The sequence below is a fragment of the Pristiophorus japonicus genome, chromosome 3, assembly GCF_044704955.1.
Source record: "Pristiophorus japonicus isolate sPriJap1 chromosome 3, sPriJap1.hap1, whole genome shotgun sequence".
In the NCBI taxonomy this organism is placed as follows: Eukaryota; Metazoa; Chordata; class Chondrichthyes; family Pristiophoridae; genus Pristiophorus; species Pristiophorus japonicus.
In genome coordinates this window covers 5,970,903-5,988,188 of record NC_091979.1, presented here as the reverse complement: position 1 = coordinate 5,988,188, position 17,286 = coordinate 5,970,903, and the positions used below count along the sequence as shown (strand labels likewise).

At 51.8% G+C, this 17,286-nt stretch overlaps 1 protein-coding gene across 1 annotated transcript in view; it reads right to left on the bottom strand.

Moving 5' to 3' along the window:
• Positions 1-17,286, bottom strand: part of LOC139260440 (striated muscle-specific serine/threonine-protein kinase-like) — a 458,414-nt gene that overhangs the window by 66,569 nt on the left and 374,559 nt on the right. Inside the window, exons 31-35 of the mRNA XM_070877003.1 lie at positions 13,813-13,956; positions 12,766-12,882; positions 12,045-12,212; positions 6,455-6,577; positions 4,515-4,682 (exon numbers count right to left, since the gene is read on the bottom strand). Of these exons, the coding sequence (XP_070733104.1) occupies positions 4,515-4,682; positions 6,455-6,577; positions 12,045-12,212; positions 12,766-12,882; positions 13,813-13,956 (720 nt within the window). The remainder of the gene's footprint in view (positions 1-4,514; positions 4,683-6,454; positions 6,578-12,044; positions 12,213-12,765; positions 12,883-13,812; positions 13,957-17,286) is intronic.

Sequence of the window (17,286 nt, the reverse complement as noted above, 5' to 3'; positions counted from 1 at the left end):
ACGGGGAGCGGGCGGGTAAGTGGAGCTGAGTCCACGGCCAGATCAGCCATGATCTTGTTGAATGGCGGAGCAGGCTCGAGGGGCTAGATGGCCTACTCCTGTTCCTAATTCTTATGTTCTTATGTTTCTGAGGGAAAAGATTGAACACGAACTAGACAGGCTTCTGCGGGAAGGCATTATATCACCTGTGGAATTTAGCGACTGGGCAAGTCCCATCGTCCCAGACATGAAGCCTGATGGATCCGTATGAATCTGTGGGGACTACAAATCTACCATAAACAGAGTCTCCCTACAGGACCAGTACCCGTTGCCCAGAGTGGAGGACTTATTTGCCACATTGGCTGGAGGTAAACTTTTCTCAAAACTAGACCTCACATCTGCGTATATGACGCAAGAATTGACCGAGGAATCCAAGCTACTCACCACCATCAACATACATCGAGGTCTTTTCATGTACAATCGATGCCCATTCGGCATCAGGTCAGCAGCTGCCATATTCCAGCGCAACATGGAGAGTCTGCTCAAGTCTATCCCGGGGACGGTTGTATTTCAAGACGACATACTTTTCACGGGTAGGGACACCGACTCCCATCTCCGTAATTTGGAGGAAGTACTAAAGCGGTTGGATCGGGTAGGCCTACGAGTCAAGAAATCCAAGTGCCTGTTCCTCGCACCCGAGGTTGAATTTTTGGGCAGAAGGATTGCCGCTGATGGAATCCGCCCAACAAAGTCCAAAACAGAAGTAATTCGCCTGGCCCCGGAATGTCTCAGAACTGCGCGCCTTTCTCGGGCTACTCAATTACTTTGGGAACTTTATGCAGAACTTAAGCACACTGCTGGAGCCTCTCCACATGCTACTCAGGAAGGGGTGCGATTGGTTTTGGGGGGACGCCCAGGAACGCGCCTTCAATAAGGCATGCGACCTTCTGTGTTCCAACAGTGTTTTGACTTTCTTTGATCCAGGTAAAAAGCTAGTTCTCACATGCGATGTCTCAGCGTATGGGGTCGGGTGCGTTTTGCAACATGTCAATAGTGCGAGTAAATTATAACCCATAGCTTATGCCTCTTTCGCGGGAGGAGCGCGGGTACGGAATGGTAGAGAAGGAGGCGCTCGCGTGCGTGTACGGTGTCAAAAAGATGCACCAATACCTTTTCGGGGCCAAGTTCGCGTTAGAAACCGACCACAAGCCCCTCACGTCCCTCCTATCCGAGAGCAAGGCAATAAACGCCAACGCCTCGGCGCGAATTCAACGGTGGGCACTCATGCTGGCATCCTACGACTATACCATAAGGCACAGACCAGGCACAGACAACTGTGCCGACGCACCCAGCAGGCTACCCCTGGCGACCACGGAAGGGTCTGACGAACAGGACTGTGAGATAGTCATGGCAATCAATGCCTTTGAGTCCACAGGTTCGCCCATGACAGCTCGCCAAATCAGAGCCTGGACGGCCAGCGACCCCACGTTATCCTTAGTAAAAAGATGTGTCCTAACCGGTGACTGGGCAGAGGCTCGCGATGCCTGCCCCGAGGAATTAAAACCCTTTCACAGGCGCATGCATGAGCTATCACTACAAGCAGACTGCCTGATGTGGGGCAGCCGAGTAGTCATGCCTCTGCGAGGCAGAGAGGCATTTGTCCGGGAGCTCCACCGCGAGCACCCGGGGATCGTTCTCATGAAGACCATAGCCAGATCCCACGTCTGGTGGCCTGGTATTGACGCGGACTTGGAGCTCCGCGTCCGAAGGTGCACCATTTGTGCCCCACTCAGCAATGCCCCCAGGGAGGCTCCACTGAGCCCCTGGCCCTGGCCTACCAAACCGTGGTCGCGGGTGCACGTAGACTATGCAGGCCCATTCATGGACAAAATGTTCCTCGTAGTTGTAGATGCATTTTCAAAGTGGATCGAATGCACCATTTTAAACTCGAGCACAACCTCCACCACTGTGGAGAGCCTCGCAACCATGTTTGCAACGCACGGAATCCCTGACACATTGGTCAGTGACAATGGTCCGTGCTTCACCAGCGCAGAATTCCAAGACTTTATAATTGACCACGGCATAAATCACGTCAAGACGGCATAGTTCAAGCCGGCCTCCAACGGCCAGGCTGAGAGAGCAAATCATTAAACAAGGCATGCTTAAAATCCAAGATCCCACGCTGCAGGGTCGCCTGTCACGACTGCTGCTGGCATACAGATCTCGTCCGCACTCACTGACTGGGATCCCCCCCGCGCAACTGTTGATGAAAAGGACTTTAAAAACAAGGCTCTCATTAATCCTCCCAGACATGCACGAAATCGTTGAGGCAAAGCGCCGTAAGCTGACTGAGTACCATGACAGAAATTCGAGGGGGAGATGGAATGAAATAGGGGACAAAGTGTTTGTACTAAACTATGGCAGGGGTCCCAAATGGCTTGCAGGGACAGTAACGGGGAAGGAAGGAAACAGGCTACTGGTAGTACAAATGGACAAAGGCAAAACCTGCCGGAGGCATGTAGTCCAAGTCAAAAGCAGATTTACCAACAACACTGCGGAACCAGAGGCAGACTACAATGTGGAACTCACACCACACCTGGTGGACAGACAGAGGGAACAACCTGAGGAAAGGGCAATCCCAACAGACAGCCCAGGCGAGTTAACAACAATCACACCAATCGAAACAGACAGCCCAGGCGAAATACCAGCAACCACACCCAAAGAAAAACAGACACCAAGGCAAACAACTGAACCACAACTCAGACACTCCACGCGAGAGCGTAGACCACCTGAGAGACTGAACCTATAAAGACAATAAGACCTTGGGGGAGGGTGATGTCATGTATCTTACATTATTATATATAACTGTATCCTAACATGCTATACATGACTGTAATAAGATATGACCTGAAACCACCAGCATACCTTACCACCAGGGGTGCACTTGCAAGAGACAGGTATATAAGGACAGGTCTCAGGCAAGTGCAGCATTCCAGAGCTGTGAAATAAAGGTGCAGGTCCAGAGCGACCTTGACTTCACTACATGCCTCGTGTGAATCTGTACTGAGGGGACAGAACTTTATACTTATTAGGTGGGAAACTGTGTTAGGGAAATTGATGGGATTGAAGGCCGATAAATCCCCGGGGCCTGATAGTCTGCATTCCAGAGTACTTGAGGAAGTGGCCCTAGAAATAGTGAATGCATTGGTGATCATTTTCCAACAGTCTATCGACTTGGGATCAGTTCCTTAAGGGGCGGGGGGGGGGGGGGGCAGTTACTGTCGATCTTCATGTGCGTAGAGTTCAGGAGAGCAAATCCCTGTTGTAGGATGTATCACTGTACTGGTGAAATACAAGCAGCGGTTTCAATGAGCTCAAACTGCGTCGTAAGAAGACACCCAATGAGAATTAGGTGCCCTGTGGGGGCGTGTAGCTGCCCTCCGCAGATGACAGGCTGCCTGGCATCACCAAACCAACCCCATCAGGTGGGGCATGCACGAGGGAGCTGGGGGGAGGGGGGAGGTGGAGGGGCAGCTAGTTCCATCCCGAGCTTTGGGTGCAACCTCTCGCTCTCCTCCTCTAAGACGCTTCTTAAATCCTACCACTTCCGTGCGTTTGTTACCTCTGGACTTGACCATTCCAAAGCACTCCTGGCTGGCCTCCCACATTCTACCCTCTGTAAACTAGAGGGGATCTAAAACTCGGCAGCCCCGTGTCCCGGTTCAGCAACACCTCGATTTCAAAATTCTCACCCCTTGTTTACAAATTCCTCCATGGCCCTCGCCTCTCTCCCTATCTCTGTAATCTCCTCCAGCCCCACAACCCCCCGAGATGTCTGCACTCCTCTAATTCTGCCCTCCAGACCATCCCTGATTATAATCGCTCCACCATCGGTGGCCGTGCCTTCTGTTGCCTGGGCCCCAAGCTCTGGAACTCCCTCCCTGAACCTCTCCGCCTCTCTTCCCCTCTTTCCTCCTTTAAGACGCTCCTTAAAACCTCCCTCTTTGACCAAGCTTTTGGTCATCTGCCGTAATTCCTTCTTATCAGGCTCCGTGTAAAAAAATGTTTTTGTCTTGTAACACTCCTGTGAGGCACCTTGGGACGTTTTACTATGTTAAAGGCGCTATATAAATACAAGTTGTTGTTGCAGACGGGTTCGTGTTACACCCATCCCACGAGCGTTAGATGATGTCAGAGCGCGTAGGAGGGGAAATTTCTTCTCTCAGAGGGTTGTAAATCTGTGGAATTCTCTGCCCCAGAGAGCTGTGGAGGCTGGGTCATTGAATATATTTAAGGCGGAGATAGACAGATTTTTGAGCGATAAGGGAATAAGGGGTTATGGGGAGCGGGCGGGGAAGTGGAGCTGAGTCCATGATCAGATCAGCCATGATCGTATTAAATGGCGGAGTAGGCTCGAGGGGCCGAATGGCCGACTCCTGCTCCTATTTCTTATATTGTTATAGAGCTTTCCCCAGTGCGCTGCCCCCCCTTGGCTCGCCACCCCGATCGCACACGCCCGCGCTAAGCTCGCGTACCCAGCTTCTCGTCCTCGATAACGATCCTTTCTGAGCTTTGGCTGTAAGGGCCCTGACCCGCTTTGTTGACACAAGCCACTCGGAACTTGAGGGAGCCGCCTGTTAGCTCGGTGGCGTTGAAGAAACAGTCGGGGATTCCAGCGGTGATAACTGTCCACCTCTCCTCTCCTGCCACAAGAAATAAATCAGTTGCGTTAGACGAGCGACCAACAACTTGCGTTTATACGCCGCCTTTAACAGAGTGGCACGCACCCAAAGTGCGTTCATCAAAAACCATTGGACACCAAGCCTGATAAGGAGGTATGACCACGCTCTTGATCTTTGGGCACCCTGTGCGGAGGGGAGCGGGCAGGTCGGAGGGCCTCCTCGTAGGACTGCTCCTGGGCCTGGCCAAGGGGGCCATCAGCGAGGGGGTCGTTCAGCCCGACTGCCTGCCTCTCTTCCGCGGTTACATCCGAGCCAGGGTGTCCCTGGAGATGGAGCACGCGGTGTCCACCGGTACGCTCGCGGCCTTCCGCGAGAGGTGGGCGCCGGAGGGACTGGAGTGCATCATCAGCCCCGGCAACCTAATCTTAATTTGATCCTTAACGTCTAAAGTTTAAGTTTGTTGGTTTTAGTGCACCTTTAATACGGGGGCACTTGTATTAATGGAAAAAAAAGGATATATTAGCGCAGGTGACCAAAAGCTTGGCTACAGAGGTGGGTTTTAAGCAGCATCTTGAAGGAGGAAAGAGAGGTCGAGAGGCGGAGAGGTTTAGGGAGGGAGTTCCAGAGCTTGGGGCCCAGGCAGCAGAAGGCACCAATGGTGGGGCGAAGAAAGTAGGCTGTGCAACAGGCCAGAATTGGAGGACGCAGAGATATTGTGAGGAGGTTTGTAGGGCAGGAGGGAGTTACAGAGATACCGAGGCTGTGGAGGGATTTGAAAACAAGGATGAGAACTTAAAAATAGAAGTGTTGCTTAACCGGGAGCCAATGTCGGTCAGTGAGCACAGGGGGTGATGGGTGAGCGGGACTCGGTGCGAGTTAGGACACGGGGCAGTGAGCACAGGGGGTGATGGGTGAGCGGGACTCAGTGCGAGTTTAGACACGGGGCAGTGAGCACAGGGGGTGATGGGTGAGCGGGACTCGGTGCGAGTTAGGACACGGGGCAGTGAGCACAGGGGGTGATGGGTGAGCGAGACTCGGTGCGAGTTTAGACACGGGGCAGTGAGCACAGGGGGTGATGGGTGAGTGGGACTCGGTGCGAGTTAGGACACGGGGCAGTGAGCACAGGGGGTGATGGGTGAGCGGGACTCGGTGCGAGTTAGGACACGGGGCAGTGAGCACAGAGGGTGATGGGTGAGTGGGACTTGGTGCGAGTTGGGACACGGGGCAGTGAGCACAGGGGGTGATGGGTGAGCGGGACTCGGTGCGAGTTAGGACACGGGGCAGTGAGCACAGTGGGTGATGGGTGAGCGGGACTCAGTGCGAGTTAGGACACTGGTTGCCGAGTTTTGGATCACCTCTAGTTTACGTAGGGTAGAATGTGGGAGGCCAGCCAGGAGTGCGTTGGAATAGTCAAGTCTAGAGGTAACAAAGGCACGGATGAGGGCTTCAGCAGCGGATGAGCTGAGGCAAGGGGCGGAGACGGGCAATGTTATGGAGATGGAAGGAGGCGGTTTTAGTTATTGAGCACAGTTGGGTGCTGAGCTGGGAGAGTGGCAGTACTGGACAGACAGGACTTCAATGGGCCTTTCTGTGACCTTTGACCTTTCAACGCTCTGCAGATGCAATGCATCAGGAGTGGGGAAGGTGTTTGGGCGTTCCATGCTGGTCTTCTCCTGGGGTGAACAGTTGCTCAGCACTTGGGGCCGGTCAGTTCGCTCTCGGTCCCAGCTGAGGGGGTGCGCAGGACATGGAGACCCGGACAAACCCACCCCACTCCTGGGCGGAGTCCTTACCAGAGAGCTTCTGCTCCAGCGTGTAGCTGCATGGTCCCGGAGTGTCCGCGGGCTTCCACAGGACCAGCGCCGTGTTCCGGTATTTCTGAGGGATCTCGGGGGGTCCTGGTCGCCCTGGCAGACCTGGGAAACAGGATCAAGAGCCGGATTAGGTTTGAAGGAATGAGTTGAGGACAGAGTTGCTTGTCCCATTCGCCTCCTCGATCCACGCAGGGCGCTCCAGCCGTGGTTCAGTGGGCAGCACTCCCTCACCTCGTGGGTCAGAAGGTCGTGGGTTCAAGTCCCACTCCAGGGACTTGAGCACATAAATCTAGGCCGACACTCCCAGTGCAGTGCTGAGGGAGCGCCGCACTGTCGGAGGTGCCGTCTTTTGCCAAAATTGAGTAGACGAGGCGTTTAGAAGAATGAGAAAGACAGTCTTGCATTTGTATAGCGCCTTTCACGACCACCGGACGTCTCAAAGCGCTTTGCAGCCAATGAAGTACTTTTTGGAGTGTAGTCACCGTTGTAATGTGGGAAACGCAGCAGCCAATTTGCACACAGCAAGCTCCCACACACAGCAATGTGATAATGGCCGGATAATCTGTTTTTTTTTGTTGATTGAGGGATAAATATTGACCCCAGGACACCGGGGCGAACTCCCCTGCTCTTCTTCGAAATAGTGCCATGGGATCTTTTACGTCCACCTGAGAGAGCAGACGGGGTTTAACATCTCATCCGAAAGACGGCCCTCCGACAGTGCGGTGCTCCCTCAGCACTGCACTGGGAATGTCAGCCTGGATTTATGTGCTCAATTCCCTGGAGTGGGACTCGAACCCACAACCTTCTGACTCAGAGGCGAGAGTGCTGCCCACTGAGATACGGCTGATGCGTCGTGCTAATCTAATTGAAACAGAAAATTCTTACAGGGCTTGACAGGGTAGATGCAGGGAGGATGTTTCCCCCCGGGCTGGGGAGTCTAGAACCAGGGGTCACAGTCTCAGGATAAGGGGTTGGCCATTGACTGAGATGAGGAGAAATTCCTTCACTTGGAATTCTCTACCCCAGAGGGCTGTGGAGGCTCAGTCGTTGAGTATATTCAAGACAGAGATCGATAGATTTTTGGATATTAAGGGATCGGGCGGGAAGGTGGAGTTGAGGTCGAAGGTCAGCCATGATCTCATTAAATGGCGGAGCAGGCTCGAGGGAGCAAATGGCCTCCTCCTGCTCCTAATTCTTATGTTCAATCAACATAACAAGAAAACAGATTATCTGGGTCATTATCACATTGCTGTTTGTGGGAGCTTGCTGTGCGCAAATTGTCTGCCATGTTTCCCACATTACAACAGTGACTGCACTCCAAAAGTACTTCATTGGCTGTAACGCACTTTGAGACATCCGGTGGTCGTGAAAGATACTATATCTTCTTTCACGAGACACAAATAACCTTCCGAAGGTACTAGGGGACAGTGGGTCTAGTGAGAAGGAGGAACCGAAGGATATCCTTATTAGGCGGGAAATTGTGTTGGGGAAATTGATGGGATTGAAGGCCGATAAATCCCCGGGGCCTGATAGTCTGCATCCCAGAGTGCTCAAGGAAGTGGCCCTAGAAATAGTGGATGCATTGGTCATCATTTTCCAACAGTCTATCGACTCTGGATCAGTTCCTATGGACTGGAGGGTAGCTAATGTAACACCACTTTTTTAAAAAGGAGGGAGAGAGAAAACGGGTAATTACAGACCGGTTAGCCTCACATCGGTGGTGGGGAAGGTGTTGGAATCGATGATGAAGGACGAAATAGCAGCGCATTTGGAGAGCAGTGATAGGATCGGTCCAAGTCAGCATGTTTTATGAAAGGGAAATCATACTTGACAAATCTTCTGGAATTTTTTGAGGATGTAACTAGTAGAGTGGACAAGGGAGAACCAGTGGATGTGGTGTATTTGGACTTTCAGAAGGCTTTTGACAAGGTCCCGCACAAGAGATTGGTGTGTAAAGTCAAAGCACATGGTATTGGGGGTAATGTACTGACGTAGAAAGGGAACTAGTTGGCAGACAGGAAGCAGAGAGTCGGGATAAACGGGTCCTTTTCAGAATGGCAGGCAGTGACTAGTGGGGTGCCGCAGGGCTCAGTGCTGGGACCCCAGCTCTTCACAATATACATTGACGATTTAGATGAAGGAATAGAGTGTAATATCTCCAAGTTTGCGGATGATACTAAACTGGGTGGCGGTGTGAGCTGTGAGGGGGACGCTAAGAGGCTGCAGGGTGACTTGGACAGGTTAGGTGAGTGGGTAAATGCATGGCAGATGCAGTATAATGTGGATAAATGTGAGGTTATCCATTTTGGGGGCAAAAACACGAAGGCAGATTATCTGAATGGCGGCAGACTAGGAAAAGGGGGAGGTGCAATGAGACCTGGGTGTCATGGTTCATCAGTCACTGAAAGTGGGCATGCAGGTACAGCAGGCGGTGAAGAAGGCAAATGGTATGTTGGCTTTCATAGCTAGGGGATTTGAGTATAGGAGCAGGGAGGTCTTACTGCAGTTGTACAGGGCCTTAGTGAGGCCTCACCTGGAATATTATGTTCAGTTTTGGTCTCCTAGTCTGAGGAAGGACATTCTTGCTATTGAGGGACTGCAGCGAAGGTTCACCAGACTGATTCCCGGGATGGCTGGGCTGTCATATGAGGAGCGACTGGATCAACTGGGCCTTTATTCACTGGAGTTTAGAAGGATGAGAGGGGATCTCATAGAAACATATAAAATTCTGATGGGACTGGACAGGTTAGATGCAGGAAGAATGTTCCCGATGTCGGGGAAGTCCAGATCCAGGGGTCACAGTCTTAGGATAAGGGATAGGCCATTTAGGACTGAGATGAGGAGAAACTTCTTCACTCAGAGTTGTTAACCTATTGAATTCCCTGCCACAGAGAGTTGTTGATGCCAGTTCATTGGATATATTCAAGAGGGAGTTAGATATGGCCCTTACACCTAAAGGGATCAAGGGGTATGGAGAGAAAGCAGGAAAGGGGTACTGAGGGAATGATCAGCCATGATCTTATTGAATGGTGGTGCAGGCTCGAAGGGCCGAAAGGCCTACTCCTGCACCTATTTTCTATGTTTCTATGTTTTTAAATGCAAGTCTTTCTTTCTTTATCGAATTCTCTCTTGAAAGTCACTACTGAATCTGCTCCCTCCGTCCTTTCAGGCAGTGCGTTCCCGATCACAACAACTCGCTGGGTAAACACATTCTCCACATCTCTCCCCTCTGGCTCTTTTACCAATTACTTTAAATCTGTGTTAAAGAAATTTACAGCGCAGAAATGGGCCATTTCGGTCCATCGTGTCCACATCGGCCGACAAAGAGCCCTAAAGGTTACATATAAACCTGTGAACAATGAATAATGGCGGAAAGGCAAAGAGCACCCAGCCCAACCAGTCCGCCCCACACAACTGCGACACCCCTTATACTGAAACATTCTACACTCCACTCCAACCGGAGCCATGGGATCTCCTGGGAGAGGCAAAAACCAGATAAAAACCCAGGCCAATTGGGGAACAAATCTGGGAAAATTCCTCTCCAACTCATCCAGGCGATCGACACTAATCCAGGAGATCACCCTGGCTGTATTCGATTCCCTGCAGTACTTCCCATTATATCTACACCGGCCAACAAAAGGTCATCCAGTCTAATCCCAATTACCAGCTCTAGGTCCGTAACCCTGCAGGGATGTTGATCCAGCTTCCCCTTAAATGCATTCATGCATCTCACCCCTCTTTGGGTAAACAAGTTTCTCCTGAATTCCCCATTGGATTTATTACTGACTGTCTGATATCTATATGTGCAGTTCCATCAAGCCTTGCCCCACACCCACGATGACCAGAGCATCCTGACTTGATACTTCCTCCCCTCCCCCCATGCAGCCATGTCATCTCCTCGAGGAGACAAATAAATCCCCAGAGAATTAGCCCCAGGTCCAATAAGGGTAAAAATACTCTGGACAATTCTTCTCCAACCCGCTCAGGGGATGGGATCCAGTCCCAGAGATCACAGGGGCCCAAGCCTCCAGGGAAGGCCCAGTGAGTGTGGGAAGTCTCCAGGGAAGGCCCAGTGAGTGTAGGATGTCTCCAGGGAAGGCCCAGTGAGTGTGGGACGTCTCCAGGGAAGGCCCAGTGAGTGTGGGACGTCTCCAGGGAAGGCCCAGTGAGTGTGGGACGTCTCCAGGGAAGGCCCAGTGAGTGTGGGACGTCTCCAGGGAAGACCCAGTGAGTGTGGGACGTCTCCAGGGAAGACCCAGTGAGTGTGGCAAGCCTCCAGGGAAGGCCCAGTGAGTGTGGGACGTCTCCAGGGAAGACCCAGTGAGGGTGGCAAGCCTCCAGGGAAGGCCCAGTGAGTGTGGGACGTCTCCAGGGAAGGCCCAGTGCGTGTGGGACGTCTCCAGGGAAGACCCAGTGAGTGTGGGACGTCTCCAGGGAAGACCCAGTGAGTGTGGCAAGCCTCCAGGGAAGGCCCAGTGAGTGTGGGACGTCTCCAGGGAAGGCCCAGTGAGTGTGGGACGTCTCCAGGGAAGGCCCAGTGAGTGTAGGACGTCTCCAGGGAAGGCCCAGTGAGTGTGGCAAGCCTCCAGGGAAGGCCCAGTGAGTGTGGGACGTCTCCAGGGAAGACCCAGTGAGTGTGGAATGTCTCCAGGGAAGACCCAGTGAGTGTGGCAAGCCTCCAGGGAAGGCCCAGTGAGTGTAGGACGTCTCCAGGGAAGGCCCAGTGAGTGTGGGAAGCCAGGGAAGGCCCAGTGAGTGTGGGAAGCCAGGGAAGGCCCAGTGAGTGTGGGAAGCCCCCAGGGAAGGCCCAGTGAGTGTGGGACGTCTCCAGGGAAGGCCCAGTGAGTGTGGCAAGCCTCCATGGAAGGCCCAGTGAGTGTGGGAAGCCAGGGAAGGCCCAGTGGGTGTGGGAAGCCTCCAGGGAAGGCCCAGTGAGTGTGGGAAGCCAAGGAAGGCCCAGCGAGTGTGGGAAGCCAGGGAAGGCCCAGTGAGTGTGGGAAGCCTCCAGGGAAGGCCCAGTGAGTGTGGGAAGCCAGGGAAGGCCCAGTGAGTGTGGGAAGCCAGGGAAGTCCCAGTGAGTGTGGGAAGCCAGGGGAGGCCCAGTGAGTGTGGGAAGCTAGGGAAGTCCCAGTGAGTGTGGGAAGCCAGGGAAGGCCCAGTGAGTGTGGGAAGCCAGGGAAGGCCCAGTGAGTGTGGGAAGCCAGGGAAGTCCCAGTGAGTGTGGGAAGCCAGGGAAGGCCCAGTGAGTGTGGGAAGCCAGGGAAGTCCCAGTGAGTGTGGGAAGCCAGGGAAGGCCCAGTGAGTGTGGGAAACCTCCAGGGAAGGCCCAGTGAGTGTGGGAAGCCAGGGAAGGCCCAGTGAGTGTGGGAAGCCAGGGAAGGCCCAGTGGGTGTGGGAAGCCTCCAGGGAAGGCCCAGTGGGTGTGGGAAACCTCCGTGGAAGGCCCAGTGAGTGTGGGACGTCTCCGGGGAAGGCCCAGTGAGTGTGGGACGTCTCCGGGGAAGGCCCAGTGAGTGTGGGGAGAGGCCACCATTGCGGTCACTCGGCCCTTTACTGTCCAGGCACTTACGGGCCAGGGACACGGTGCAGCAGCTGCTGGCCATGCCCAGCGGGTTGGTAGCTGCACACTCGTAGACGCCAACGTCCTTCTTCGAGCTCTTCAGTATGGTCACTAGCTGCCGGCCGTCGGCACAGGAGATGATTTTAATCCGATCGTCGGATAAAAGGGACCGCTGGTCTGAAAGGGAAACACAGACACAACTGTGGGTAAAGCCGGGATAGGGCCGGGACAGCAATAGGGGCAGGGCAAGGAGAGGGAGGGGTGTGAAATCACAGTGACAGAGGGCATGACATCACAGCGACAGAGGGAGTGACATCACAGTGACACAGGGCGTGACATCACAGTGACAGAGGGCGTGACATCACAGCGACAGAGGGAGTGACATCACAGTGACAGAGGGAGTGACATCTCAGGGGCAGAGGGCGTGACATCTCAGGGACAGAGGGCGTGACATCACAGCGACAGAGGGTGTGACATCATAGCGACAGAAGGTGTGACATCACAGGGACAGAGAGTGTGACATCACAGGGACAGAGGGTGTGACATCACAGCGACAGAGGGTGTGACATCACGGGGCAGAGGGTGTGACATCACAGCGACAGATTCTGTGACATCACAGCGACAGAGGGTGTGACATCACAGCGACAGAGGGCCATGATATCTCAGAGACCAAGGTGTTTGGTGGAGCGAGAGGTGAAGGTGAGAGGAGGTGAACCAGTAACAAACGGACCTTTTGACCAGGTGACATTTGGCGATGGGCTTCCTGCTGGTAAACTGCAGAGTGTCAGCGGGTCACCATCCAGCAGCATGTGATCTTTCAGCTTAACGTGGAAGACAGGCGGGAAATCTGTGAACACAACCAACGACAAACCTCTTCAAGCATCGGTGAACTGCACATTCTGACAGCGAGCCAATGCGCAGCAACTAAACGTACAGAGCCTCGCCCCCGAACCACAGTGGCACCAACCCTCCAGCATTGCATTGGAGTCTGCGGGAACTGAAGATTAATCTCCACAACACTGCCGTCAGACACCACAGCAACAATCACCAGGCAATACACATATTGTGGGTTCTTTCATTTTCTGTTGACACTTTTGTTTATTAATTACAAAACTCTTAGAGATGGGAACATAGGCTATTTCATTAGGTTAGAGGTCAGGCAACAAACCTCCAGGACAATGTTCAACCAGAGTTGGACAGCCTGTAAAAATACCAACAGATATAAGAGTAAAGCTCCCTCTACACTGGCCCATCAAACACTCCCAGGGCAGGTACAGCACGGGTTAGATACAGAGTAAAGCTCCCTCTACACTGGCCCATCAAACACACCCAGGGCAGGTATAGCATGGGTTAGATACAGAGTAAAGCTCCCTCTACACTGGCCCATCAAACACTCCCAGGGCAGGTACAGCACGGGGTTAGATACAGAATAAAGCTCCCTCGATACCCATCAAACACTCCCAGGGCAGGTACAGCACGGGGTTAGATACAGAGTAAAGCTCCCTCTACACTGTCCCATCAAACACTCCCAGGGCAGGTACAGCACAGGGTTAGATACAGAGTAAAGCTCCCTCTACACTGGCCCATCAAACACTCCCAGGGCAGGTACAGGGGGTTAGATACAGAATAAAGCTCTCTCTACACTGTCCCATCAAACACTCCCAGGGCAGGTACAGGGGGTTAGATACAGAGTAAAGCTCCCTCTACACTGTCCCATCAAACACTCCCAGGGCAGGTACAGGGGGTTAGATACAGAGTAAAGCTCCCTCTCCATTACCTGAAGCGCTCCTGTGATAGAGCATTGAGATATCTTCCGCGGCTACAGCCAGTGAGATATTGGGTTGGGATATTGCCTTGTCCCTCCTCATTCTGGAGAACCCCCATCGATCCCACCGCGATCTTCGCTCCCCATGAGTAGACGCTGCAGATAAAAAAACAAGTCTCGAAATTAGACTGATGGGAAGCCCACCCTTCAGCTCTGGTGCCACTTGTGCTATTGCACGATGGTGAAAATATCACTCTCACACTCCCTTGCTACACAATGCTTGTCCACCAGTGGCGACATCTAGTGGACACAAGAGAAACGTGAAAAACTAATCGCCACACTCAAATAGACGCAATGGTTGGTGGGAGGGGTGATGGGACATTGGAGGAATTGTGTGGAGTTAAAGAAAGATCATTTGTTTATACAGCTGCTTTCATGAGCTCAAGATGTCCCACAGCCTTTTATAGCTAATGAAGTAAAGAAAGACTTGGATTGCTGTCGTGCTTTTCATGACCACCGGACGTCTCAAAGCGATTTCCTGCCAGTGGTGAGAATGTGGAACTCGCTGCCACAGGGAGGGGTTGAGGCGAATAGTATCGATGCATTTAAGGGGAAGCTGGATAAACACATGAGGGAGAAAGGAATCGAAGGATATGTTGATGGGGTGAGATGGGGTCCAGCAAGTGATCAGGAAGGCCAATGGTACCTTGGCCTTTATTGCAAAGGGGATGGAGTATAAAAGCAGGGAAGTCTTGCTACAGTTATACAGGGTATTGGTGAGGCCACACCTGGAATACTGCGTGCAGTTTTGGTTTCAATATTTACGAAAGGATATACTTGCTTTGGAGGCAGTTCAGAGAAGGTTCACGAGGTTGATTCCGGAGATGAAGGGGTTGACTTATGAGGAAAGGTTGAGCAGGTTGGGCCTCTGCTCATTGGAGTTCAGAAGATTGAGAGGTGATCTTATTACGATCTTATTGCGTTAATTTCCTCTTTAACCAGCAATGCTACCCCGCCTCCTTTTCCTTTCTGTCTATCCTTCCTGAATATTGAATACCCCTGGATGTTGAGTTCCCAGCCTTGGTCACCCTGGAGCCATTCCTCCGTAATCCCAATTACATCATATCCGTTAACTGCTATCTGCGCAGTTAATTCATCCACCTTATTACGAATGCTCCTCGCATTGAGACACAGAGCCTTCAGGCTTGTTTTTTTAACACTCTTTGTCTTTTTAGAATTATGTTGTAATGTGGCCCTTTGATTTCTCTGCCCTCCACTTTTCCTTATCTTCTTCCTACCTTTTGCTTCTGCTGCCTTTTTACTTCCCTCTGTCTCCCTGCATAGATTCCCATCCCCCTGCCAATAATACTTTGGTTAGGCCACAGCTGGAGTACTGCGTGCAGTTCTGGTCGCCGTATTATAGGAAGGACGTGATTGCGCGAGAGAGGGTGCAGAGGAGATTTACTAGGATGCTGCCGGGAATGGAGAATCTTAGTTATGAGGACAGATTGGATAGGCTGGGTTTGTTCTCATTGGAACAGAGGAGGTTGAGAGGAGATCTCATTGAGGTGTAAAAAATATTGAGGGGCCTGGACATAGTGGATAATAAGGGTCTATTTCCATTGGTAGAGGGGGTCTATTACGAGGGGGCATTGTTTTAAGGTGGTTGGTGGAAGGTTTAGAGGGGTTTTGAGGGGGGGCTTCTTTACGCAGAGGGTTGTGGGGATCTGGAACTCGTTGCCTGGAAACATAGAAACATAGACATAGAAAATAGGTGCAGGAGTACGCCATTCGGCCCTTCGAGCCTGCACCGCCATTCAATGAGTTCATGGCTGAACATGCAACTTCAGTACCCCATTCCTGCTTTCTCGCTATACCCCTTGATCCCCCTAGTAGTAAGGACTACATCCAACTCCTTTTTGAATATATTTAGTGAATTGGCCTCAACAACTTTCTGTGGTAGAGAATTCCACAGGTTCACCACTCTCTGGATGAAAAAGTTTCTCCTCATCTCGGTCCTAAATGGCTTACCCCTTATCCTTAGACTGTGACCACTGGTTCTGGACTTCCCCAACATTGGGAACATTCTTCCTGCATCTAACCTGTCGAAACCCGTCAGAATTTTAAACGTTTCTATGAGATCCCCTCTCATTCTTCTGAACTCCAGTGAATACAAGCCCAGTTGATCCAGTCTTTCTTGATAGGTCAGTCCCGCCATCCCGGGAATCAGTCTGGTGAACCTTTGCTGCACTCCCTCAATAGCAAGAATGTCCTTCCTCAAGTTAGGAGACCAAAACAATACACAATACTCCAGGTGTGGCCTCACCAAGGCCCTGTACAACTGTAGCAACACCTCCCTGCCCCTGTACTCAAATCCCCTCGCTATGAAGGCCAACATGCCATTTGCTTTCTTAACCGCCTGCTGTACCTGCATGCTAACCTTCAATGACTGATGTATCATGACACCCAGGTCTCTTTGCACCTCCCCTTTTCCTAATCTGAAACCATTCAGATAATAGTCTGTCTCTCTGTTTTTACAACCAAAGTGGATAACCTCACATTTAACCACATTATACTTCATCTGCCATGCATTTGCCCACTCACCTAACCTATCCAAGTCACTCTGCAGCCTCATAGCATCCTCCTCGCAGCTCACACTGCCACCCAACTTAGTGTCATCCGCAAATTTGGAGATACTACATTTAATCCCCTCGTCTAAATCATTAATGTACAGTGTAAACAGCGGGGCCCCAGCACAGAACCTTGCGGTACCCCACTAGTCACTGCCTGCCATTCTGAAAAGTCCCCATTTACTCCTACTCTTTGCTTCCTGTCTGACAACCAGTTCTCAATCCACGTCAGCACACTACCCCCAATCCCATGTGCTCCAACCTTGCACATTAATCTCTTGTGTGGAACCCCGTCGAAAGCCCTCTGAAAGTCCAAATATACCACATCAACTGGTTCTCCCTTGTCCACTTTACTGGAAACATGCTCAAAAAATTCCAGATTTGTCAAGCATGATTTCCATGATGACTTGGACCTATCATGTCACCTCTTTCCAAATGCACTATGACATCCTTAATAATTGATTCCATCATTTTACCCACTACTGATGTCAGGCTGACCGGTCTATAATTCCCTGTTTACTCTCTCCCTCCTTTTTTAAAACGTGGGGTTACATTGGCTACCCTCCACTCCATAGGAACTGATCCAGAGTCTATGGAATGTTGGAAAAAGACTGTCAATGCATCCACTATTTCCAAGGCCACCTCCTTAAGTACTCTGGGATGCAGACCATCAGGCCCTGGGGATTTATCGGCCTTCAATCCCATCAATTTCCCCAACACAATTTCCCGACTAATAAGGATTTCCCTCAGTTCCTCATTCTTACTAGACCCTCTGACCCCTTTTATATCTGGAAGGTTGTTTGTGTCCTCCTTAGTGAATACTGAACCAAAGTACTTGTTCAATTGGTCTGCCATT